The 26,229-nt window shown below is 46.0% G+C and overlaps 1 protein-coding gene across 1 annotated transcript in view; it reads right to left on the bottom strand.

The window, feature by feature from the left end:
• Positions 1–26,229, bottom strand: part of fbxo41 (F-box protein 41) — a 246,259-nt gene that overhangs the window by 68,890 nt on the left and 151,140 nt on the right. Inside the window, exons 7-9 of the mRNA XM_067978195.1 lie at positions 20,890–21,005; positions 19,977–20,129; positions 378–473 (exon numbers count right to left, since the gene is read on the bottom strand). Of these exons, the coding sequence (XP_067834296.1) occupies positions 378–473; positions 19,977–20,129; positions 20,890–21,005 (365 nt within the window). The remainder of the gene's footprint in view (positions 1–377; positions 474–19,976; positions 20,130–20,889; positions 21,006–26,229) is intronic.

The raw sequence follows: 26,229 nt of genomic DNA, 5'->3' as shown, positions 1-26,229 counted from the left end.
AAGCACATCTCAGTGCAGCTTCTAGGTTTTGTCCAGCAGTTGCACGCAGTACATTGACTTCATCAGAGTGACTGCTGAGAATGGTGACTTGCACAACCAATTGAGCCAAATATGGAGCACAGCTTGGTGGTGACAATTCTCAAAACTGGATATTCACCCTCAATCAGGACATTTTCAGCAGTCTCTCTCTCAGCCGTGTGAATAGGAGTATCGAGATCACAGGCCCAATGACGGTATCCATTACTCATTTCTTGTTTACTAATCAGAAGTGTAATTCGCCACATCCGGATTGCCAATTCGTCACATTTGGCAAGTGGCCAACGTATTAGACAACACTGATTATTAGCTGAAGAAGAATGGCCAAGTACTGCCCTTACCATGGATGTAATGGTGCTACCTGCAGAGAGATGATGTCTCTACATCCGGCTCCCAAAGCCCAAATCACTTCATGGCCAACTGGATCTGTTGAACTCCTGAAAATGTAATATAAAGTTAAGGCCTAGTTAAAACAAACTGAAAGAGCACAAATCAATGTTAAATTATACCAATAGCAGTCTCCAAAGGTACCTTGTCAGTATCTGCCATTCCCTCTCCAAAAATTACACGATGATGATACGCCCAGAAGCACAAATATGATCGGTGTAATCTGGGCTAAGAACTTAAGTAAAAAGAAGAAATGGACATTTAGCTCAAGCCCATTGCCTGGTTTGGCCAGATACCATCCACACTGCTATGCGCACACCCCTCCACTCTCAGCTCCAACAAGTGCGAGCAGCTCATGGACTTCCTGTCAGTAAAATTGAGGCCAGCTGCCTCTGCCTTTCCCTGGCCCACCAAGCCAAACCTCCCCGAAGGTTCCCCCTGCCATACCTTGAACTCAAATCTCTCTCCAGTTTCTCTCCCATCTTCCCTCATGCTCTTGCCAAGATCCATGGCCTCGCCCCTCCCTCTCTCTGTAACCTTCTCCAGCCTTATAGCCCTCCAAGGACTCTACGTTCCTCCAACTCTGGACTCTTGTGCATCCCCCACTTCCTTCACCTCACCACTGGTGACTGTACCTTCAGCTAACTGGGCCCCCAGTCTGGAATTTCGTCCCTAAAACCTCTTCGCCGCTCCACCTCTCTCTCCTCCTCTAAAACTCAGCTTCAAAACATAAGAAATAGGAGCAGGAGTAGGCCATACGGCCCCTCGAGCCTGCTCCTCCATTCAAAAAGATCATGGCAGATCTTCGACCTCAACTCCACTTTCCCCCCCGATCCTCATATCCCTTGATTCCCCGAGAGTCCAGAAATCTGTCTATCTCAGCCTTGAATATATTCAACGACTGAGCATCCGCAACCCTCTGGGGTAGACAATTCCAAAGATTCACAACCCTCTGAGTGAAGAAATTCTTCCTCATCTCAGTCTTAAATGGCCGACCCCTTATCCTGAGACGATGCTCCCCAGTTCTAGAATCTCCAGCATGGGATACAACCTCTCAGCATCGACCCTGTCAAGCCCCCTCATAATCTTACATGTTTCAACTGGATCACCTCTCGTTCTTCTAAGCTCCAGAGAGTATAGGCGTGAAACCCACCTCTTTGACCAAGCTCAGGTCACCTGTCCTAATATCTCCATCTTTGGCTTTGTGTCAATTTTTGTTTGATAATGCTCCTGTGAAGCGCCTTGGGGCATTTTACTATGTTAAAGGTGCTACACGGACTGCAGTGGTTCAAGAAGGTGGCTCACCACCACCTTCTCAAGGGCAATTAGGGATGGGCAATAAATGCCAGCGATGCCCACATCCCATGAACGAATAAAAAAACAAGTTGTTGTTGAGACCTTTTCCTTCCACAGACGACAGTTTTGTGGTTCCAGAGAGACTGGAGCCATGGAATTCAGATGAGAATTTGAATATGACATCAAACATAGAATCATATAGCACAGAAGAAGGCCATTCAGCCCATCTTGCCTGTGCCGGCTCTTTCAAAGAGCTATCCAAGCAGTCCCACTCCCCCGCTCTTTCCCCATGGCCCTGCAAATTTTTTCCCTTCAAGTATTTTTTTTATTCGTTCATGGGATGCAGGCGTCGCTGGCGAAGCCAGCATTTATTGCCCATCCCGAATTGCCCTTGAGAAGGTGGTGGTGAGCCGCCTTCTTGAACCGCTGCAGTGTGTTTGGTGAAGGTTCTCCCAAAGTGCTGTTAGGAAGGGAGTTCCAGGATTTTGACCCAGCGACAATGAAGGAACGGCGATATATTTCCAAGTCGGGATGGTGTGTGACTTGGAGGGGAACGTGCAGGTGGTGTTGTTCCAATGTGCCTGCTGCCCTTATCCTTCGAGGTGGTAGAGGTCTTGGGTTTGGGAGGTGCTGTCGAAGAAGCCTTGACGAGTTGCTGCAGTGCATCCTGTGGATGGTACACACTGCAGCCACTGTGCGCCGGTGGTGAAGGAAGTGAATGTTTAGGGTGGTGGATGGGGTGCCAATCAAGCAGGCTGCTTTGTCCTGGATGGTGTCGAGCTTCGAGTGTTGTTGGAGCTGCACTCATCCAGGAAAGTGGAGAGTATTCCATCACACTCCTGACCTGTGCCTTGCAGATGGTGGAAAGGCTTTGGGGAGTCTGGAGATGAGTCACTCGCCACAGAATACCCAGCCTCTGACCTGCTCTTGTAGCCACAATATTTATGTGGCTGGTCCAGTTAAGTTTCTGGTCAATGGTGATCCCCAGGAAGTTGATGATGGGGGATTTGGCGATAGTAATGCCGTTGAATGTCAAGGGGAGGTGGTTAGATCTTGTTGGAGATGGTCATTGCCTGGCACTTGTCTGGCGTGAATGTTAGTTGCCACTTATCAGCCCAAGCCTGGATGTTGCCCAGGTCTTGCTGCTTGCGGGCTTGGACTGCTTCATTATCTGAGGGGTTGCGAATGGAACTGAACACTGTGCAATCATCAGCGAACATCCCCATTTCTGTACTTATGATGGAGGGAAGGTCATTGATGAAGCAGCTGAAGATGGTTGGGCCGAGGACACTGCCCTGAGGAACTCTTGCAGCAATGTCCTGGGGCTGAGATGATTGGCCTCCAACAACCACTACCATCTTCCTTTGTGCTCGGTATGACTCTAACCATTGGACAGTTTTCCCCCTGATTCCCATTGACTTCAATTTTACTAGGGCTCCTTGGTGCCACACTCAGTCAAATGCTGCCTTGATGTCAAGGGCAGTCACTCTCACCTCACCTCTGGAATTCAGCTCTTTTGTCCATGTTTGGACCAAGGCTGTAATGGGGTCTGGAGCCGAGTGGTCCTGGCGGAACCCAAACTGAGCATTGGTGAGCAGGTGATTGGTGAGTAAGTGCTGCTTGATAGCACTGTCGATGACACTTTCCATCATTTTGTTGATGATTGAGAGTAGACTGATGGGGCGGTAATTGGCCAGATTGGATTTGTCCTGCTTTTTGTGGACAGGACATACCTGGGCAATTTTCCACATTGTCGGGTAGATGCCAGTACTGTAGCTGTACTGGAACAGCTTGGCTAGAGGCGCAGCTAGTTTTGGAGCACAAGTCTTCAGCACTACAGCAGGGGCCCATAGCCTTTGCTGTATCCAGTGCACTCAGCCGTTTCTTGATATCACGTGGAGTGAATCGAATGGGCTGAAGACTGGGTTCTGTGATGGTGGGGATATCGGGAGGAGGCTGAGATGGATCATCCATTCGGCACTTCTGTCTGACGATGGTTGCAAACGCTTCAGCCTTGTCTTTTGCACTCACGTGCTGGACTCCGCCATCATTGAGGATGGGGATGTTTACAGAGCCTCCTCCTCCCGTTAGTTGTTTAATTGTCCACCACCATTCACGACTGGATGTGACAGGATTGCAGAGCTTTGATCTGATCCGTTGGTTGTGGAATCGCTTAGCTCAGTCTATAGCATGTTGCTTCCGCTGTTTCGCATGCATGTAGTCCTGAGTTGTAGCTTCACCAGGTTGGCACCTCATTTTTAGGTCCGCCTGGTGCTGCTCCTGGCATGCTCTTCTACACTCCTCATTGAACCAGGGTTGATCCCCTGGCTTGTTGGTAATGGTAGAGTGAGGAATATGCCGGGCCATGAGGTTACAGATTGTGTTGGAATACAATTCTGCTGCTGCTGATGGCCCACTGCGCCTCATGGATGCCCAGTTTTGTGCTGCTGGATCTGTTCTGAATCTATCCCATTTAGCACGGTGATAGTGCAACACAACACGTTGGATGGTGTCCTCAGTGCAAAGACGGGACTTCATCTCCACAAGGACTGTGCGATGGTCACTCCTACCAATACTGTCATGGACAGATGCATTTGCGACAGGTAGATTGATGAGGACGAGGTCAAGTAGGTTTTTCCCCTTGTGTTGGTTCGCTCACCAGCTGCTGCAGGCCCAGTCTGGCAGCTACGTCCTTCAGGACTCGGCCAGCTCGGTCAGTAGCGGTGCTACCGAGCCACTCTTGATGATGGACATTGAAGTCCCCCACCCAGAGTACATTCTGTGCCCTTGCTACCCTCAGTGCTTCCTCCAAGTGGTGCTCAACATGGAGGAGGACTGATTCATCAGCTGAGGGAGGACGGTAGGTGGTAATCAGCAGGGGGTTTCCTTGCCCATGTTTGACCTGATGCCATGAGATTTCATGGGGTCCGGAGTCAATGTTGAGGACTCCCAGGGCCACTCCCTCCTGACTGTATATCACTATAACCACCACCTCTGGTGGGTCTGTCCTGCCGGTGGGACAGGACATACCCAGGGATAGTGATGGAAGAGTCTGGGACGTTGGCTGAAAGGTATGATTCTGTGAGTATGGCTATGTCAGGCTGTTGCTTGACTAGTCTGTGGGACAGCTCTCCCAATTTTGGCACAAGTCCCCAGATGTTGGTGAGGAGGACTTTGCAGGGTCGACTGGGCTTGGTTTGCCTTTGTCGTGTCCGGTGGTCCGATGCCGGGTGGTCCGCTTCCCATTATTATCCAATTCCCTTTTGAAAGTTACTGTTGAATCTGCTTCCACCACCCTTTCACGCAGTGTGTTCCAGATCATAACAACTCGCTGTATAAAAAGAATTCTCCTCGCGCCCCCACCTTGGTTTTTTGCCAACTATCATAAATCTGTGTCATCTGATTATCGCCGCTCCTGCCAGTGGAAACAATTTTTCCGCATATACTCTAACAATACCTCATATAATTTTGAATACCTCCATCAAATCTTCCCATAACATTGTCTCTTCTAAGGAAATCAATCCCAGCTTCTCCAGTCTCCCCAGATAACTGAAGTCCCTCATCTCTGGTAAATCCTGTCTGCACCCTCTCCATGGCCTTGACATCCTTCCGAAAGTGCGGTGCCCAGAATTGAACACAATACTCCAGCTGGGGCCTAACCAGTGATTTATAAAGGTTTTGCATAACTTCCTTGCATTTAATACACTATGCCTCTATTTATAAAGCCCAGGATCCCATTTTTTTTTTTAAAAACAGCCTTATCAATATAGGAAGGACGAACAGACGGACAAACCTGTATTTATATAGTACCTCATTACACCCTCAGGATGTTCCAAAGTGTTACACAACCAATGAATTACTAATGAATATTGTGTAAGAATCTTGTTTCACTCTTACTGCACCCAATGTATCACTGGTTATTGAAGTTATTCATAATATCTGTACCTGTTCACTTATTTGACTACAAAGTAGAGAGATAAACTTTAAGTAAAATGATGGGATAGCTGAGACACATTGCATGTGAATCCTGTGCCATGTCAGAACTCCAGGACGCTGTGTGTGTCCTGGATAATCACGTGCACAGGAAATGCCTCAGCTGCTCAACTGGAAGATGCTTCCATATAGATATGGAATGCAAGAGCTGCATGCTAGAGGAAATGTGAAAGTAGCTACCCTCGACATCAAGGCAGCGTTTGACGAAGTGTGGCATGAAGGAGCCCTAGCACCTCCAGTGTCCAGAGTCATACGTGATATACAGAAAGATGTGTCGTGGTTGTTGGAGACCGATCATTGTAGCCCAAGCATGTAGCTGCTGGAGTACCTCAGAGCAGCATCCTTGGCCCAACCATCTTCAGCTGCTTCATTAATGGTCTTCCTTCTGTCATAAGGTCAGGCAGGGAGGCTGTTCACTAATGATTCTACAGTGTTCAGTTCCATTCACAACTCTCCAGTAATGAAGTGGCCCATGGCAGCAGGTCCCGGCTTGAGCTGACAAGTGGAAGGTAACATTCTCCACCCATAAGTGTCAGACAATGACCATCTCCAACAATCACCACCTCCGATCACCAAACAAACAAATGCATTTGGGGAGGGCAAACAAGGCAAGGGAGTACACAATAAATGGGAGGATACTGAGAGGTGTAGAAGATCAAAGGGAGAATTTGTGGGAGAACCTTCACCACACGAACTGCAGCGGTTCAAGAAGGCAGCTTACCACCACCTTCTCAAGAGCAATTAGGCAAGGGCAATTAGGGATGGGCAATAAATGCTGGCCTTGCCAGCGACGCCCACATCCCATGAACGAAAAATAAAAAAAAGGGACCTTGGAGTGCATGTCCACAGATCCCTGAAGGCAGCAGGACAGGTAGATAAGGTGGTTAAGAACGCATATGGGATACTTTCCTTTATTGGCTGAGGCATAGAATATAAGAGCAGGGAGATTATGCTGGAACTGTATAAAACATTGGTTAGGCCACAGCTTGAGTACTGCATACAGTTCTGGTCATCACATTATAGGAAAGATGTGATTGCACTAGGAAGGGTACAGAGGAGATTTAAGAGGATGTTGCCAGGACTGGAGAATTTTAGCTATGAGAAAAGATTGGATCGGCTGGAGTTGTTTTCTTTGGAAAAAGGGAGGCTGAGGGGAGATTTAATTGAGGTGTATAAAATTATGACAGGACTGGATAGAGTGGATAGGGAGGACCTATTTCCCTCAGCAGAGGGGTCAGTGACCAGGGGGCTTAGATTTTAAGTAATCAGTAGAAGAATTTGAGGGGAGCTGAGGAGAGAGTTTTTTATCCAGAGGGTGGTGGGGGTCTGGAACTCACTGCCTGAAAAGGGTGGTAGCGGCAGAAACCCTCAACTCATTTAAAAAGTACCTGGATGTGCACTTGACGTGCCGTAACCTACAGGGCTACAGACCAAGAGCTGGAAAGTGGGATTTGGCTGGACAGCTCTTTCTCAGCCAGTATGGACACGACGTGTCGAATGGCCTCCTTCTGTGCCGTAACTTTCTATGATTCTATGAATTTATGAAACTGCCATGGCCAGGTCCCCCACCACGAACATCCTTGGGATCACCATTGACCAGAAACTTTAGTGGACCCACTAGCTTAACACTATGGCCGAAAGAGTCGGGCAGAGTCTCGGTATTCTGAGGTGATAGCAAGTGGTATAACACATAAATCCAGTGAGGACATTGTATTTGGCCCTGGTGAGACAACATCTGGAGTAGTGCATGCAGTTTTTGTCTCCCTATTTCTCAGCACTACCATAAATATCTGGGCATTGGAGGCAGTACCAAACTCGTACTTAGATTAAGACGTCTGAGCTACGAGGAGACGTTGAAGATCCTGGGATTGGTTACTGAGAAAAGAAAGCACAGCAGTATATCCTGAGACTATGCCCCCTAGTTCTAGACTCTCCAGCCGGGGAAACAATCTCTCAGCATCTACCGTGTCAAGTCCCCTCAGAATCTTATATGTTTCAATGAGATATCCTCTCATTCTTCTAAACTCCAGAGAGTATAGGCCCATTCTAATCGACCTCTCCTCATAGGACAACCCTCTCATCCCAGAAATTAATCTAGTGAACCTTCATTGCACTGCCTCGAAGGCAAGTATATCCTTCCTTAGATAAGGAAATCAAAACTGTACACAGTACTCCAGGTGAGATCTCACCAAAGCCCTATACAGTTGTAGTAAGACTTAGAATCATAGAATCATAGAAGTTTACAACATGGAAACAGGCCCTTCGGCCCAACATGTCCATGTCGCCCAGTTTATACCACTAAGCTAGTCCCAATTGCCTGCACTTGGCCCATATCCCTCGATACCCATCTTACCCATGTAACTGTCCAAATGCTTTTTAAAAGACAAAATTGTACCCGCCTCTACTACTGCCTCTGGCAGCTCGTTCCAGACACTCACCACCCTTTGAGTGAAAAAATTGCCCCTCTGGACCCTTTTGTATCTCTCCCCTCTCACCTTAAATCTATGCCCCCTCGTTATAGACTCTCCTACCTTTGGGAAAGGATTTTGACTATCTACCTTATCTATGCCCCTCATTATTTTATAGACTTCTATAAGATCATCCCTAAACCTCCTACTCTCCAGGGAAAAAAGTCTCAGTCTATCCAACCTCTCCCTATAAGTCAAACCATCAAGTCCCGGTAGCATCCTAGTAAATCTTTTCTGCACTCTTTCTAGTTTAATAATATCCTTTCTATAATAGGGTGACCAGAACTGTACACAGTATTCCAAGTGTGGCCTTACTAATGTCTTGTACAACTTCAACAAGACATCCCAACTCCTGTATTCAATGTTCTGACCAATGAAACCAAGCATGCTGAATGCCTTCTTCACCACCCTATCCACCTGTGACTCCACTTTCAAGGAGCTATGAACCTGTACTCCTAGATCTCTTTGTTCTATAACTCTCCCCAACGCCCTACCATTAACGGAGTAGGTCCTGGCCCGATTCGATCTACCAAAATGCATCACCTCACATTTATCTAAATTAAACTCCATCTGCCATTCATCGGCCCACTGGCCCAATTTATCAAGATCCCGTTGCAATCCTAGATAACCTTCTTCACTGTCCACAATGCCACCAATCTTGGTGTCATCTGCAAACTTACTAACCATGCCTCCTAAATTCTCATCCAAATCATTAATATAAATAACAAATAACAGCGGACCCAGCACCGATCCCTGAGGCACACCGCTGGTCACAGGCCTCCAGTTTGAAACACAACCCTCTACAACCACCCTCTGTCTTCTGTCGTCAAGCCAATTTTGTATCCAATTGGCGACCTCACCTTGGATCCTGTGAGATTTAACCTTATGTAACAACCTACCATGCGGTACCTTGTCAAAGGCTTTGCTAAAGTCCATGTAGCCCACGTCTACTGCACAGCCCTCATCTATCTTCTTGGTTACCCCTTCAAAAAACTCAATCAAATTCGTGAGACATGATTTTCCTCTCACAAAACCATGCTGACTGTTCCTAATCAGTCCCTGCCTCTCCAAATGCCTGTAGATCCTGTCCCTCAGAATACCCTCCAACAACTTACCCACTACAGATGTCAGGCTCACCGGTCTGTAGTTCCCAGGCTTTTTCCTGCCGCCCTTCTTAAACAAAGGCACAACATTTGCTACCCTCAATCTTCAGGCACCTCACCTGTAGCTGTCGATGATTCAAATATCTCTGCTAGGGGACCCGCAATTTCCTCCCTAACCTCCCATAACGTCCTGGGATACATTTCATCAGGTCCCGGAGATTTATCTGCCTTGATGCGCGTTAAAACTTCCAGCACCTCCCTCTCTGTAATATGTACACTCCTCAAGACATCACTATTTATTTCCCCAAGTTCCCTAACATCCATCCATTCCTTACTCTTGTACTCCAATCCCCTTGTAATAAAGGCCAACATTCCATTTGCCTCCCTAAGTGCTTGCTGTACCTGCATGTTAACTTTCTGTGTTTCGTGTACAAGGACACCCAAGTCTCTCGGCCGTCAGGAGGAAGCACCCTGTCCCTGCCACCAAGAAGGCCTGGCTCGAGGAGGCAGAGGAAGTCACGAGCAGGAGCAACATCTCCCGCACTTGGGTCCAGTGCAGGAAGTGTTTCAATGACCTAACTAGGTCAGCAAAAGTGAGTACACTTCATGATTCTCCTGCATTCAGTGTTTCACATCACACCCTCCCCCTCACCACCCAACTCATTCTGCACTGCCAACACTACTCCATCACATCACTCCTCACACCCACTTAAGGCTCATCCTCAACTTACCTTCACTTCCTGAGCACTTTCTCACCTCCCCATTTGTGACCTCACCACTACCACTCACCCCAATCCTGATCCAATGTGATATCTCTGTCTGATACTCATCCTCTGATGCATCGCTTTCATGGTCAGCCTCACCCACAGCAATGCATTCATCGGCTTGCTACTTCACCATTACTCACTCACACGTCTGTACTTTCTCCCCTTCTAGAAGAGAGCGCGAAATGCAAGTGAGAGGGCGAGGACTGGAGTCGTGGTCCTCACAGAGGCAGAGGAGGCGGCCCTGCAGGTCAGCCGCACCCTCGAGTGCCTGTCCGTCGGGGACGCTGAGAATGGCACCCCACAAACGTCTGGTGACACAACTTTAACATACATCACACAGAACATGAATTGATGTTAACAATGCTTGGCATGTTGAACACCTCAGAATGCTCATCGTAATGTGACACATCTGCGATGATGCTTAATATTGCCATCTGTTCTTTACAGGCCCTTCAACGACTGCAGTGACGGGAGAGGGCGATTCCTCAGAGGAGCTCCCGGCCTCTGAGGACGCACTGTCACACCTGAGCGAGCCATCCACCAGCGCAGATACTCACACCTCAGTGGGTCCTAGTAGTCAGTTCGTTGGGTTGACATTTGGTGAATCACCACACACAAGTGAGCACGAGCAGACACTGATGGCAGGGGAAGCTGTGGAGAGTCCGCGTCGGTGGACGCTCTCCTCTCCAGGCTCTGCTTAGCTGGGCGCAGATGCTGAACCCCGGGTGCCATCCTTTAAAAGGAGAATGACTGAGTGACAGCAGCACATTTGCGAGGTATTGGAACAGGTGCTACGCACACTCTCCACAATAGCGGAGAGGGTGGAGGAGTCCAACTCCTGCATTAGTGGAATGGTGGCACAGGTACGGGAGGGAATCTCTGAGATAGTGTCTCAGGGTAATGAGGAACTGTCTGAAATAGTGTCGCTGGTAACTGTGGAAACTTCTACGATGGAGAGAAGGCTAGACTCCATTGAGCTTCAAGACTGCCTCACAAATGAGTCCATTCAAGCCTGACAGCGGCCGTTCGGACACACGGAGAACAACATTCTGCCGCCTTAAACAAGCAGACAGAAACTTTACAACTAGGCTTCCGAGGCATCATACATGTCCTCCAAACTGCTCTCCAGCACGGTGGTAGGAGAGATGTGGGCCTGGTCCAGGAGAGGGATGATGGTGAAAGGGGACATGGATGTGGGGACGTCACTCAAACCGCTCCCACGTCTCACCCGTTGCACCCTTCTCAACCAGTACCCACAATGCTGCCTCCTCTTCAGGTGGCCGAGTCTGCCCCTGAACAGGTGCAGGTGGAGCAGTCTTTTGCCGGGCCCACATGGCTCCAAAACCTAGAGGGTGCAGGCCAGAAGCATCTAAGCAGTGTGGGCATGGACATGAGCAACCTGCCACTACCTCTGCTGCAGCCACATGGGATGCACCATGTAGAAGTAGTAGGAAGAGAAAGGCTAAAGATGTGTGATCACGAAGGGTATGCACAAGGGTGTCTGACAGACTGTCATATTTTTCATTTATATTTGGCTTTTGTTGTATTCACATTAAATGTTATCATTCTCACCACTACTGCCACATCTTGCCCATTCTTGACTGCCTTTTGTGATAGCGCCCTTTCATATGCTTCATCATGATAGGCGACACTTGATGCCACCCAGTGGGTAACTTTACAGTGGGTGTATGTCATAGAATCATAGAAAGTTAGGGCAAGGGAGGCCATTCGGCCCATCATGTCCGCGCCAGCGAAAACGAGCCACCCAGCCGAATCCCACTTTCCAGCACTTGGTCTGTAGCCCTGTAGGTTACGGCTCTTCAGGTGCACATCTAGGTACTTTTTAAATGAGTTGAGGGTTTCTGCCTCTCCCACCCTCTCAGGCAGTGAGTTCCAGACCCCCACCACCCTCTGGGTGAAAAAAGTTTTCTTCAGCTACCCTCTAATCCTTCCACTAATCACTTTAAATCTATGCCCCCTGGTTAGTGACCTCTCTGCTAAGGGAAATAGGTCCTCCCTATCCACTCTATCGAGGCCCCTCATAATTTTGTACACCTCAATTAAATCACCCTACAGCCTCCTTTGTTCCAAGGAAAACAACCCCAGCCTATCCAATCTTTTCTCAAAGATAATATTCTCCAATACTGGCAACATCCTCGTAAATCTCCTATGTACCTTCTCCAGTGCAATGACCATAGAAAAATAGAAAGTTTACAGCGTGGAAGGAGGCCATTCGGCACATCGAGTCCGTGCCTGCTCTCTGCAACAGCAATCCAGCTAGTCCCACTCCCCTGCCCTGTCCCTGGAGCCCTGCAATTTTTTTCCTTTCAAGTACTTATCCAGTTCCGTTTTGACGGCCATGATTGAATCTGCCTCCACCACCCCCTCGGGCAGTGCATTCCAGATCCTCATGTCACCTTTGGTTCTTTTGCCAATCACCTTAAATCTATGTCCTCTGGTCCTTGACCCTTCCGCCAATGGGAACAGTTTCTCTCTATCTACTCTGTCTAGACCAGTCATGATTTTGAATGCCTCTATCAAATCTGCTCGCGACTGTCTCTGTTCCAGGGAGAACAATCCCAGCTTCTCCAGTCTGTCTGCGTAACTGAAGTCCCTCATTTCTGGAATTCATTCTAGTAAATCTCTTCTGCACCCTCTCTAAGGCCTTCACATCTTTCCTAAAGTGCGGTACCCAGAACTGGACACAATACTCCAGTTGTGGCCGAACCAGTGTTTTATAAAGGTTCATCGTCACTTCCATAATTTTGTACTCTGTGCCTCTATTTATAAAGCCCAGGATCCTGTATGCTTTTTTAACCACTTTCTCAACCTGCTGCCACCTTCAACGATTTGTGCACATATACCCCCAGATCTCTCTGTTCCTGTACCACTTTTAGAGTTGTGCCCTCTGGTTTATATTGCCTCTCCTCGTTCTTCTTACTGAAATGTAAGACTTTGCATTTTTCTGCATTAAATTTCATCTGCCACGTGTCCGCCCATTCCACCAGCCTGTCCATATCCTCTTGAAGTCTATCACTTTCCTCCTCACTGTTTACTATCCTTCCAAATTTTGTGTCATCTGCAAATTTTGAAATTGTGCCCTATACACCCAAGTTCAAGTCGTTAATATATATCAAGAAAAGCAGTGGTCCCAGCACTGATCCCTGGGGAACACCACTGTACACCTCCCTCCAGTCCGAAAAAGAACCGCTCACCACTACTCTCTGTTTTCCTGTCCCTTAGCCAATTCTATATCCACGTTGCTACTGCCCCCTTTATTCCTTGGGCCGCAATCTTGATGATAAGCCTACCATGTGGCACTTTATCAAAAGCCTTTTGAAAGTCCATATACATCACATCAACCGCATTGCCCTCATCTACCCTCTCTGTTACCTCATCAAAAAACTCTATCAGGTTAGTTAAACACGATTTGCCTTGAACAAATCTGTGCTGGCTTTCCCTAATCAATCCACACTCGTCCAAGTGACTGTTAATTCTGTCCCGGATTATCGTTTCTAAAAGTTTCCCCATCACTGAGGTTAAACTGACAGGCCTGTAGTTGTTGGGTTTATCCTTACACTCTTCTTTAAACAAGGGTGTAACATTTGCAAATCTCCAGCCCTCTGGCACCACCCCTGTATCTACGGATGTTCGGAAGATTATGGCCAGTACCTCCACAATTTCCACCCTTACTTCCCTCAGCAATCGAGGATGCATCCCATCCGGACCAGGTGACTTATCTATTTTAAGTACAGCCAGCCTTTCTAGTACCTCCTATTTATCAATCTTTAGCCCTTTATCTCAACTACATCTTCCTTTACTGAGACTCTGGCAGCATCTCCTTCCTGGGTAAAGACAGATGCAAAGTACCCATTTAGTACCTCGGTCATGCCCTCTGCCTCCATGAGTAGATCTCCTTTATGATCCCTAATCGGCCCCACCCCTCCTCTTACTACCCGTTTACTGTTTACATGCCTGCAGAAGACTTTTGGATTCCCTTTTATGTTGGCCGCAGGTCTATTCTCATACTCTCTCTTTGCCCCTCTTATTTCCTTTTTCACTTCCCCTCTGAACTTTCTATATTCTGCCTGGTTCTCACTTGTGTTATCAATCTGACATCTGCCATACGCCCCTATTTTCCGTTTCATCTTACTCACTATCTCTTTTGTCAACCAGGGAGCTCTGACTTTAGTTGCCCTACCTTTCCCTCGTGGGAATGTGAGGTCATCCACTTTGGATCAAAAAAGGATAGAACAGGGTACTTTTTAATGGTAAAAAGTTAAAAACAGTGGATGTCCAAAGGGACTTAGGGGTTCAGGTACATAGATCATTGAAGTGTCATGAACAGGTGCAGAAAATAATCAATAAGGATAATGGAATGCTGGCCTTTATATCTGGAGGACTGGAGTACAAGGGGGCAGAAGTTATGCTGCAGCTATACAAAACCCTGGTTAGACCGCACCTGGAGTACTGTGAGCAGTTCTGGGCACCGCACCTTCGGAAGGACATATTGGCCTAGGTAGGTTTACTAGAATGATACCCGGACTTCAAGGGTTAAGTTACGAGGAGAGATTACACAAATTGGGGTTGTATTCTCTGCAGTTTCGAAGGTTAAGGGGTGATCTGATCGAAGTTTATAAGATATTAAGGGGAACAGATAGGGTGGATAGAGAGAAACTATTTCCGCTGGTTGGGGATTTTAGGAGTAGGGGACACAGTCTAAAAATTAGAGCCAGACCTCTCAGGAGTGAGATTAGAAAACATTTCTACACACAAAGGGTGGTAGAAGTTTGGAACTCTCTTCCGCAAACGGAAATTGATACTAGCTCAATTGCTAAATTTAAATCTGAGATAGATAGCTTTTTGGCAACCAAAGGTGTTAAGGGGTATGGGCCAAAGGCAGGTATATGGAGTTAGATCACAGGTCAGCCATGATCTAATCAAATGGCGGAGCAGGCACGAGGGGCTGAATGGCCTACTCCTGTTCCTATGTTCCTATGCCCAGACTGTACCCGAACCGTCTCCACTTTAATGGCCGCCCACTGTTCAATTACAGTTTTGCCTGCCAATCTTTGATTCCAATTTACCCGGGCCAGATCTGGTCTTATCCCATTGAAATTGGCCCTCCTCCAGTTGAGTATTTTTACTTTAGAGTGGTCCGTGTCCTTTTCCATAGCTATTCTAAACTTTATGATACTATGATCGCTGCTTCCCAAATGCTCCCCCATTGACACTTGCTCCACTTGGCCCATCTCATTCCCTGGAACCAAGTCCAGCAATGCCTCCTTCCTCGATGGGTCATACTGGTTAAAAAGTTATCCTGAGCACACTTCAAAAACTCCACCCGCTTTGTGCTCCTTATATTATGATTGTTATCTCAGTCTATATTAGGTTAATTGAAGTCCCCAGTTATCACTACTCTATGGCTTTTGTATTTCTCTGTAATTTTCTTGCAAATTTGCTCCTCTATATCCTTCCCACTAGTTGGTGGCCTATAGAATACACCCAGTAGTGTAATGGAACCTCTACTATTTCTTAACTCTAACCAAATAGATTCTGTCCTTGACCCCTCCAGAACATCCCCTCTCTCCAGTACTGCAATATTCTCCTTAATCAATACTGCCACCCCACCCCCTTTCTTTCCTTCCTTATCTTTCCTGAACACCTTGTATCCAGGAATATCTAGAACCTAATCCTGTCCTTTTCTGAGCCAGGTCTCTGTTATCGCCACGACATCGAATTCCCATGTGACTATTTGTGCCTGCAGCTCACCAACCTTGTTTACCACACTTTATGCGTTTACACACATGCACTGTAAACCAGTCTTAGACTTTCTTGTATTCTCTCTTAGTCTGATCCCACCTAATATGGAACTATTACTTGCTTTAGTGCTATTTTTCTCCCTCAATTCGTTGTGCCCCTTGTTTCTCCTTTCCATTGCTACATCCTGGAGCCCATCCCCCTGCCAAATTAGTTTAAACCCCCCCCCCCCATGCCCTCCCCACAGCACTAGCGAACCTCCCCTCGAGGACACTGGTCCCAGCTCCGTTGAGGTGCAACCCGCCTGGCCTGTACAGGTCCCATCTTCCCCAGAACAGGGCCCAATGCCCCAGGAAGCCCACCTTCCTGCACCATCGCTCCAGTCATACATTCATCTGCTCTGTCCTTCTATTTCTATGCTCACGAGCGCGAGGCACCGGGAGTAATCCGAAGATTTCTACCCTTGAGGTCCAGCTTGTTAATCTTTTTCCTAACTCCTTCAAATCTGCCTGCAGGACCTCATCCTTCTTTCTACCTGTGTCGTTGGTACCAATATGGACCATGATCTGTGTTTTATACAGGTCCAGCAGAACCTCCCAGCTCTTACAGACTATGCCTTGGCTAATAAAGGAAAGTGTCCCGTATGCCTTTTTAACCACCTTATCTACCTGTCCTGCTACCTTCAGGGATCTGTGGATATAAGAGTTTGTGCCTCTACATCTCTCAGTATCCTCCCATTTATTGTGTACTCCCTTGCCTTGTTTGCCTTCTGCAAATGCATTACCTCACACTTCTCCTTATACGACATCCACTGGTTCCCCTTTATCCACCCTGCTAGTTACATCCTCTAAAAACTCTAAGAAATTTGTCAAACACGATTTACCTTTCATAAAACCATGTTGACTCTGCCTAATCACATTATGATTTTCTAAGTGCCCTATTTACCACTTCCTTAATAATGGATTCCAGCATTTTCCCGCGACTGATGTCAGGCTAACTGGCCTGTAGATCCCTGTTTTCTTTCTCCCTCCTTTCTTGAAGTGAGATTACATTTGCTACCTTCCAACCCGCTGGGATCGTTCTAGAATCTAGGGAATTTTGGAAGATCACAACCAATGCACCCACCTCTTTTAGAACCCTCAGATGTAGGCCATCAGGTCCAGGGGATATATCGACTTTTAGTCCCATTAGTTTCTCCAGTACTTTTTCTCTGCTAATATTAATTACTTTAAGTTCCTCACTCTCATTTACCCCTTGGTTCCCCACTATTTCTGGTATGCTTTATGTGAAGATAGATACAAAATATTTGTTTAACGGCTCTGCCATTTCCTGATTCCCCATTATAATTTCTCCTGTCTCAGCCTCTAAGGAACCCACGTCTACTTTTGCGATTCTCTTCCTTTTTACATACTGCTAGTTTACTCTCATATTCTATTTTCTCCCTTTTTATAAATTTTTGATCGTCCTTTGCTGGTTTCTAAAACTCTCCCAATCCTCAGGCTCACTCCTCTTCTTGGTAACATTATAAGCCTCTTCTTTTAATCTAATACTCTCCTTAACTTATTTAGTTAGTCACGGATGAATCAGTTTTCCCGTGGAGTTATTATTTCTCAATGTTATGTATATTTGTTGAGAATTCTGAAATATTTCTTTAACTGTCTGCCATTGCTTATCTACCGTCAAACCTTTTAATCTAATTTCCTAATCTACCGTAGCCAACTAGCCTCTCATACCTATGCAATTAGTTTTATTTAAGTTTAGGACCCTAGTTTCGGATTTAAGTATGTCACTCTCAAACTCTATGTGAAATTCTATTATATTATGATCACTCTTCCCTAGAGGATCATTTACTATGAAATTACTAATTAATCCCATCTCATTACACAAGACAATATCTAAAATAGCCTGTTCCCTGGTTGGTACTGCGACGTATTGATCTTGGAAACCGTCTCGAATGCATTGCATGAACTCGTTCGCCAGACTGCCTTTAACAATTTGATTTGCCCAGTCTATATGAAGATTAAAGTCCCCCACAATTATTGCATTACCTTTGTTACAAGTCCCATTATTTTTTGATTAATACTCTGTCCAACGGTATAGCAAGACCCGGACAACATCCAGGCTTGGGCTGATGAACGGCAACTAACATTCGCGTCAGAGAAATGCCAGGCAACTACCATCTCCAACAAGAGAGACTAACCGCCTCCCCTTTACATTCAACAGCACTACCATCGTCAAATCTCCCACCATCAACATCCTGGGGGTCACCATTGACCAGAAACTTAACTGGACCAGCATATAAATACTGTGGCTACAAGAGCAGGTCAGAGGCTGGGTATTCTGCGGCAAGTGACTCACCTCCTGACTCCCCAAAGCCTTTCCACCATCCACAAGGCACAAGACAGGAGTGTGATGGAATACTCTCCACTTGCCCGGATGAGTGCAGCTCCAACAACACTCAAGAAACTCAACACCATCCAGGACAAAGCAGCCCGCTTGATTGGCACCCCATCCACCACCCTAAACATTCACTCCCTTCACCACCGGCGCACTGTGGCTGCAGTGTGCACCATCCACAGGATGCACTGCAGCAACTCGCCAAGGCTTCTTCGACAGCGCCTCCCAAACCCGCGACCTCTACCACCTAGAAGGACAAGGGCAGCAGGCACATGGGAACAACACCACCTGCACGTTCCCCTCCAAGTCACACACCATTCCGACTTGGAAATATATTGCCGTTCCTTCATCGTCGCTGGGTCAAAATCCTGGAACTCCCTTCCTAACAGCACTGTGGGAGAACCGTCACCACACGGACTGCAGCGGTTCAAGAAGGCGGCTCACCACCACCTTCTCAAGGGCAATTAGGGATGGGCAATAAATTGCTGGCCTTTCCAGCGACGCCCAAGTCCCATGAACGAATAAAAAAAGAAGCTACTGTTAAGGGGCCTATGAACTACTCCCCACCAATGTTTTCTGCCCCTTGTTACTTCTAATCTCCACCCAGACTGATTCTACTTCCTGATCTTCTGAGCCAAGATCCTTTCTTACCACTGTCCTTATCTCATCCTTTATTATTAGGGCTACACCCCCTCCTTTTCCATTCTGCCTGTCTTTCCGAAACATCAATTACCCTGGAATATTTAGTTCCCAATCTTGGTTACCTTGCAACCACGTCTCTGTAATGGCTATTAGATCAAACCCATTTATTTCCATTTGTGGCGCTAATTCACCTATCTTGTTACGAATGCTTTGGGCATTCAGATAAAGAGCCTTTAATTTTAACTTTTTGCTGTTATTCCCTGCTTTGATCTTATTTGTTGATGCATTATTTCCATTAAACTCTCTGTCCCCTCCTGTCACACTCGGTTTATCTTTACCCAAATCACTACACTGCTCTATTGCCTTGTCTTTCCTCTTTAGATTTCTTAATTTCCCCTCACCTGACCCCTCCCCTCACCCTTTTTAATTTAAAGTCTTATCTACAGCCCTCTACAGATTCTTAAGGCAATAGATAAATTGAACTCTAGATTAGACTTAACGACTCCGTGCAAAATGGTGACCATGTGGAACAAACTCCTCAAGAAGACATTGGAGACAGGTAACGTGTCAAGATTTACGAGAGAATTGGAGTAAATGAGTGCATTAGTTTTTGGGACTGTCCAAATAGACCGCAGTCTTCTCCACTCCTGTACTTTCCCATGTTCCTTGCAAATTTCAGATCTGAAAGGTATAGAATCATAGAAAATTTACGGCACAGAAGGAGGCCATTTGGCCCATCGTGTCCTCGCTGGCTGAGAAACGAGCCACTCAGCCTAATCCCACTTTCCCGCATTTGGTCCGTAGCCCTGCAGGACACGGCTCTTCAGGTTCATAAGCAGTGATGAGTTGAGGATTTCTGCCTCTACCACCCTCTCGGGCAGTGAGTTCCAGACCTTTTAATTCTCCTTTATGGCATCTATGTTCTTCAGATGGACAACTATATTATTCTGTACAATGCCCAAGTATTTCCTCATTATCAAAACTAATCTCTCTCCATTTCACTCATCTATATATATATACATATATAGATATATATATTACTCTCTCAGCACATAGTAGTTTGTTGCCCCATTTATTTCTCCCAGCGCAGCTCAGATGAGTGATAAAATAGTGACCATTTTACTCACCTATAAGTTACTGCTTGTAGTGCACGGCAGTAACAGCTTGCCAACCAAAGTGAACGGTCAGTCAGGATGTTCGGACAATGGGACACCTTCAGAATGAGGAGGTTGCTGCCAGCAGCCTTCAGCAGGGATTCCAGCCCAGTCTCCAGACAGCCACTTGCATAACAAAATTAAACACGTGTTGATTTGTGTACTTATTGAAAAGATACCTTGGGCTCGATACTCGCTCCTTGACACTAGGGCTAGTTACAATTAGCCTTCCTTTGTGTCACAACTGTTCTTGGTGCCAGATCTCCATCTTCTCCTCCCCCCCGCACTTTGCTGCTGCTTTCAACAATATTGCCAAGTATTATCAAACTTTTGCAGAGGAATGACATGATTGCTAATAGCACTTTGGCCTCAACCACTCAGAATTAAACATGTTGTTAAACCCAGTCACAAAATATTTCAAATTGCTTCAATTACCATACAGAGCCTGATACAAAGAGTGCTGAAACCAGAAATAGAAATAGGGGCAAGGAGGTAAAGTATTCTCTCTCGCAACTAGGTTCGTTGTCCTACTTGCGTTTTTCTTGTCTTCAGTGGAACAAGTGAAATATAGAATGACATTAATGTCAATTCATCTAGGAGCTGATTTATGAGAGCTTTGGTGTATAATATTGACAGTACAGGTTCATTAATATGATTTGACAGCAAATTTCAGATGCTGGATTCAATCGATAATCATTTAGATTGTTGTCTCTTATTGAACCAGTTTGCGGGTGCATTTTCTTTTCTCTGGTTGAGACTCACCTCCCAATAACCTACACCAGCAGCAGCATTTGGTAGATTTACAGGCTGTCTATTAATCAAATAACCTGACAGCGCATATCAATTGTTACACAACGTGTTTGATAATGCAGATGATGATGCTCACTGTGTGCCTTTAAGATATTCCTCCTTACTCTCCTTCTTCCCTTTAGGTCGCGGTTTGATGTTTTGCAGAGTGAGCGAATGCGTCTGTGTACACCACTGGGAGAGGGTCATCATGAACTGAAACATACAGAATATCTTGTTAGCGTGTTAAACAATAATACTGTTCTCTATTACATATTGTGTAATTGCAATCCAAACAGTTTTCACCCATATACTTGAATAAAAGAGTTGCAGGATGTTACTAACTAGTAGATAAACTTATTCTGTTCTTTCCTGCCATCTGCAGTTGGCAGAGTGTATCGGTGCATCTTTCTGTGATTAACACACGCCCCAAATCAAATTCAACATTCAAACCACTTCCGCCTCCGTTAACACAGCACTAACTCCCACAGCACAGCTTTCCATTGGCATCTGAGCATCTGAGTTGAGGGTCCCTGCCTCTACCACCAATTCAGGCAGCAAATTCCATACATCCACCACCCTCTGGGTAAAAAAGGTTTTCCTCATGTCCCCTCTAATCCTTCGGCCAATCAGCTTAAATCTATGTCCACACGGGAGTATCTCGCGGATACCGTAGACTCTGCCATCAGATTTATCTGTCTGCCGCAGAGAATATCATTGACTTAGAGAATTCTGCTGGGGTTTTTCCACATTTTCTTCATTTGTTGCCTTATTGGTTGATCATTCCCGTTGCTGTATGCTAATAAAATATGTTTTCCGCAATATTTTCCTTTGGGTAGCAGATAGTGATGAAGGACTTGAGTTATGTGGATAGACTGGAGAAGCTGGGGTTGTTCTCCTTACAGCAGAGAAGTTGAGAGGAGATTTGACAGAGGTTGTCAAAATCATGAAGGGTCTGGACAGAGAAGATAGAGAGGAACTGTTCCCATTGGCGGAAGGGACAAGGACCATAGGACACAGATTTAAGATGATTGGCAAAAGAACCAAAGGCGACATGAGGAAAAACTTTTTTACGCAGTGAGTAGTTACGATCTGGAACCCGCAGCATGGAAGGGTGGTAGAGGCAGATTCAATCATAGCTTTCAAAAGAGAATTGGATAAATACTTTAAGGAAAATGAATTTGCAGGGCTACGGGGACAGGGCGGGGGAGTGGGACTAGCTGGATTGCTCTTGCATAGAGCCGGCGCGGACTTGATGGGCCGAATGGCCTCCTTCCGTGCTGTAACCTTTCGATGATTCTAATTCTGACCCCTGGGGAACGCCACTGTATACTTCCCTCCAGTCTGAAAAATAACCATTCACCACTAATCTCCGCTTTCTGTCCCGTGGCCAATTTTGTATCCACACTGCCACTGTCCCTTTAATCCCATGGGCTTCAATTTTGCTAACAAATCTATCATGTGGTACTTTATCAAACGCCTTTTCAAAGTCCAGATACACAACATCAACCGCACTCCCCTCATCAACCCTCTCCGTTACTTCATCAAAGAACTCAATCAAGTCAGTCAAACACGATTTTCCTTTAACAAATAGAACCAGAGAAACCATAGAAAAGATACAGCACAGAAGGGGGCCATTCGGCCCATCATGTCCGCACCGGCTCGAAGAACAACCAGGTGTCCATTCTAATCCCACCTTCCAGCACCCGGTCCGTAGCCCTGCAGCTTACAGCACTTTAGGTGCAGGTCCAGGTACTTTATAAAAGAGTTGAGGGTCCCTGCCTCGACCACCAATTCGGGCAGTGAATTCCATACACCCACCACCCTCTGGGTAAAAAAGTTTTTCCTCATGTCCCCTCTCATCCTTCTGCCAATCAGCTTAAATCTGTGTCCTCGAGTTCTTGAACTCTCCGCTTGGGGAAACAGCTACTTCCTGTCTACTCTATCTGGGCCCCTCATAATTTTGTACACCTCAATCAAGTCTCCCCTCAGCCTCCTCTGCTCCAAGGAAAACAACCCCAGCCTATCCAATCTCTCCTCGCAGCTGCAATTTTCAAGTCCTGGCAACATTCTTGTAAATCTTCTCTGCACTCTCTCCAGAGCAATTACATCCTTCCTGTAATGTGGTGACCAGAACTGCGCACAATACTCCAGCTGTGGCCTTACCAATGTTTCATACAGTTCCATCATTACATCCCTGCTTTTGTATTCTATACCTCGGCTAATAACGGAGAGCATTCCGTATGCCTTCTTCACAACCTTATCGACCTGTACTGCCACCTTCAGGGACCTGTGCACATGCACTCCAAGGTCTCTCACTTCCTCGACCCCTCTCAATATATTCCCGTTGACTGCGTATTCCCTTTTACTGTTTGCCCTCCCTGACTGCATTACCTCACACTTCTCCGGGTTGAACTCCATTTGCCACTTTTCCACCCACTCTACCAACCCATTGATATCTTCTTGGAGTCCACAGCTATCCTCTTCACAATAAACGACACAGCCAACTTTTGTGTCGTCTGCATATTTGCCAATCATGCCCCCGACATTCAAGTCCAAATCAGTAATATATAACACAAACAGCAAGGGACCCAACACAGAGCCCTGTGGCACACCACTGGAAACGGATTTCCATTCGCAAAGACATCCATCGACTTTTACCCTTTGTTTCCTTGTTACTGAGCCAATTTTGGATCCAATTCACCACATTTCCCTGTATCCCATGGGCTTTTACCTTTCTGACCAGTCTGCCATGTGGGATCTTGTCAATTGCCTTCCTAAAATCCATGTAGACAACATCCACTGCACTACCCTCATCAATCCTCCTTGTCGCTTCCTCAAAGAATTCAATCAGATTTGTAAGGCATGACCTTCCCTGAACAAATCCATGCTGACTATCCCTGATTAAACCATGCCTTTCCAAGTGACAGTTTATCCTATCTCTCAGTATTGATTCTAATAGATTGCCCACCACCGAGGTAAGACATAGGAACCTAGGAACAGGAGTAGGCCATTCAGCCCCTCGTGCCTGCTCCGCCATTTGATAAGATCATGGCTGATCTGTGATCTAACTCCATATACCCGCCTTTGGCCCATATCCCTTAATACCTTTGGTTGCCAAAAAACTATCTATCTCAGATTTAAATTTAGCAATTGAGCTAGTATCAATTTCCGTTTGCGGAAGAGATTTCCAAACTTCCACCACCCTTTGTGTGTAGAAATGTTTTCTAATCTCACTCCTGAAAGGTCTGGCTCTAATTTTTAGACTGTGCCCCCTACTCCGAGAATCCCCAACCAGCGGAAATAGTTTCTCTCTATCCACCCTATCCGTTCCCCTTAATATTTGGTAAACCTCGATCAGATCAACCCTTAACCTTCGAAACTCAAGAGAATACAACCCCAATTTGTGTAATCTCTCCTCGTAACTTAACCCTTGAAGTCCGGGTATCATTCCAGTAAACCGAAGCTGCACTCCCTCCAAGGCCAATATGTCCTTCCGAAGGTGCGGTGCCCAGAACTGCTCACAGTACTCCAGGTGCGGTCCAACCAGGGTTTTGTACAGATGCAGCATAACTTCTGCCCCCTTGTACTCTAGTCCTCCAGAGTAGTCAGAGTAGAAATAGGAGGATATTTCAAATGAATACGTGGCTAGAGGAATGGTGCAAGGGGGAGGGATTCAAATTCCTGGGACACTGGAAACGGTTCTGGGGGAGGTGGGACCAGTACAAACCGGATGGTCTGCACCTGGGCAGGGCCGGGACCGCTGTCCTAGGAGGAGTGTTTGCTAGTGCTGTTGGGGAGGGTTTAAACTAAAATGGCAGGGGGTTGGGAACCTGAGCAGGGAGAGAGAGGAAAGCGTAACAGGAAGGGACAGAAGGTATGGAGTAATAGGTAAAGTGTTAAAAAAGGAAAAAGCAGGAACTAAGCGTCACAAAACAGATTTGAAAGTTCTTTATCTGAATGCACGTAGCATTCGTAATAAAATGGACGAGTTAACGGCACAAATAACTACGTATGGGTATGATCTTGTGGCCATTACAGAAACATGGCTGCAGGGTGACAACGACTGGGAATTAAATATGCCAGGGTATTTAACAATCAGGAAGGACAGGCAGGAAGGAAGGGGAGGTGGGGTGGCTATGTTAATAAAGGAAGGAATCACTGTAATACAGAGAAATGATATTGGGACAAAGCATCAAGATAATGAAACAGTTTGGGTGGAGATAAGGAATAATAAGGGAAAAAAAACATTAGTGGGCGTAGTATATAGGCCTCCTAATAGTTGCAACTCTGCTGGAAGAAGTATTAATCAGGAGATAGTCGGGGCATGTAATAAGGGAACAGCCATAATTATGGGGGATTTTAATTATCATATTAACTGGACAAATCAAATTGGGCAGGGCAGCCTTGAGGACGAGTTCATTGAGTGCATCAGGGATGGATTTCTTGAGCAGTATGTAACTGATCCTACAAGGGGGCAGGCAACCTTGGACCTGGTCCTGTGTAATGAGTCAGGATTAATTAATAATGTCCTAGTTAAGGATCCCCTTGGAACGAGCGACCACAACATGGTTGAATTCCATATCCAATTAGAGGGTGAGAAGGTTGATTCTCGAACAAGCGTACTGAGCTTGAATAAAGGAGACTATGATGGTATGAGAGCGGAATTGATTAAAGTGGACTGGGAAAATAGATTAAAGGGTAAGACGGTACATGAGCAGTGGTGTTCATTTAGGGAGTTATTTTACAACTTTCAAAATAAATATATTCCACTGAGGAAAAAAGGGTGTAAAAGAAATGACAGCCATCCGTGGCTAAGTAAAGAAATCAAGGATAGTATCCGACTAAAAACAAGGACATATAAGGTAGCCAAACTTAGTGGGAGGATAGAAGATTGGGAATTCTTCAAAAGACAGCAAAAAGTAACTAAAGGATTGATTAAGAAAGGGAAGTTAGATTATGAAAAGAAATTAGCAAAAAATATAAAAACAGATAGCAAGAGTTTCTTTAGTTATATAAAAAGAAAAAGGGTGGCTAAGGCAAACATAGGTCCCTTAGAGGATGAGACCGGGAAATTAATGGTGGGAAACATGGAGATGGCAAAAATGCTGAACAAATATTTTGTTTCAGTCTTTACAGTAGAGGACACTAAGAATATCCCAACACTGGACAAACAGGGGACTCTCGGGAGGGAGGAGCTAAATACGATTAAAATCACTCAGGAGATGGTACTCAGTAAAATAATGGGACTCAAGGCGGATAAATCCCCTGGACCTGATGGCTTCCATCCTAGGGTCTTGAGGGAAGTGGCAGTAGGGATTGTGGATGCTTTGGTGATAGTTTTCCAAAATTCCCTGGACTCAGGAGAGGTCCCGGCAGATTGGAAAACTGCTAATGTAACACCGTTATTTAAAAAGGGTAGTAGGCAGAAGGCTGGAAA

The sequence above is a fragment of the Heptranchias perlo genome, chromosome 1 (genome assembly GCF_035084215.1).
Source record: "Heptranchias perlo isolate sHepPer1 chromosome 1, sHepPer1.hap1, whole genome shotgun sequence".
In the NCBI taxonomy this organism is placed as follows: Eukaryota; Metazoa; Chordata; class Chondrichthyes; order Hexanchiformes; family Hexanchidae; genus Heptranchias; species Heptranchias perlo.
Note: the sequence above shows the minus strand (reverse complement) of the source record. Positions and strands in the feature narration are given on the sequence as shown.